Below are 1,061 nucleotides of genomic sequence, written 5' to 3'. Positions count from 1 at the left end.
AAATTTTTTTGAATATTAGTTTAGCCCCAAAATTTTAGATATAAAATTTGGAAACATCGGCACCTTTGCCATATGTTTCCAGGCTCGAGGCGCTCGTGGCACTCGTGTATGTTCGTTCCTTAAAAGATTCTAAAAAATTCAAATATGTTAATTATTATTTGAAAGTTGCATAAACGGTAGACGACATAGTCATCTACAGTTGGGCAAAGTTTCAAATTATTTAAATGATACGCTGATTTTTGCCGATTTAATAAAAAATGCCGAATAATTTTCATGGTGCAGGGACGAAATCCTAGCCCGGGGGAAGAATAGAGGGAATAGAATAGGGGAGAACAAAGGGGTACGGCGGTTTTCCCTCTTCTATTCTATTCTAAATAACTCCCCGTTAGTACTACATCATCATGTCCCTCTTCAGACTATTTTTGCTAGCGCTTAGAGAAGGTTCACCCTTTTTCACAGAAAAAAAAGAGAAAACCTTAGTTCAAATGGCTAATAGTGGATCTAGCTCATCTAGTTCAAGCTCAGAAAGTTCTAGTTCGTCATCGTCCAGTTTTTCCTCTTCATCAAGTGACTACTCGCGTAGAGGAGACCGTCGGCGCCGTCAGGCCCGCAACCGTGAGCGCGAGAACGAGCGCGTGGCTGAGGGAGGCCGAGACCGTATCCGAGCCAATCCCGCCCATCCGCCTGTTGCCATGGATCAGCCCTTGCCAGTTAATGTGGTAGAACAACCAGCAGCTCAAGAGCATGGGGGACAGCAGCACGAGATTGGAGGGGGCCTGGACGGAGAGCAGGTTCCGATTGAGGCTCAACTTAATCGCGTGGTTTAAGAATCGAGCAAGAAGAAGGTGCGCCCGTCAAGACGAGAGGGTAAAAAGTTGGTGAAGAGATTGAGAAAGGGCGTGAGCAACAAGCGTGTGTCAAAAGTCAAGAAACGCTACTAGGTGTCTTTCAGTGACAAGTTAGGTTTCAAAGTGCCTTCAATTTATTTTCCGATGTACATGCTACTACAGAAGAAGCTAGGCAGCACCGCGTGCAAGACCAACATCATCGAGGCCAAGAAA

The 1,061-nt window shown here is 45.1% G+C and overlaps 1 protein-coding gene across 1 annotated transcript; it reads left to right on the top strand.

Moving 5' to 3' along the window:
- Window positions 1-485: 485 nt before the first annotated feature.
- On the top strand, window positions 486-827 carry LOC124327690 (ADP-ribosylation factor-like protein 6-interacting protein 4). Its single transcript, XM_046786689.1, has one exon. The coding sequence runs from the start codon at window positions 486-488 to the stop codon at window positions 825-827; it is 342 nt and encodes a 113-aa protein (XP_046642645.1).
- Window positions 828-1,061: the final 234 nt, after the last annotated feature.

The sequence above is a fragment of the Daphnia pulicaria genome, chromosome 2, assembly GCF_021234035.1.
Source record: "Daphnia pulicaria isolate SC F1-1A chromosome 2, SC_F0-13Bv2, whole genome shotgun sequence".
NCBI lineage: Eukaryota > Metazoa > Arthropoda > Branchiopoda > Diplostraca > Daphniidae > Daphnia > Daphnia pulicaria.
Note: the sequence above shows the minus strand (reverse complement) of the source record. Positions and strands in the feature narration are given on the sequence as shown.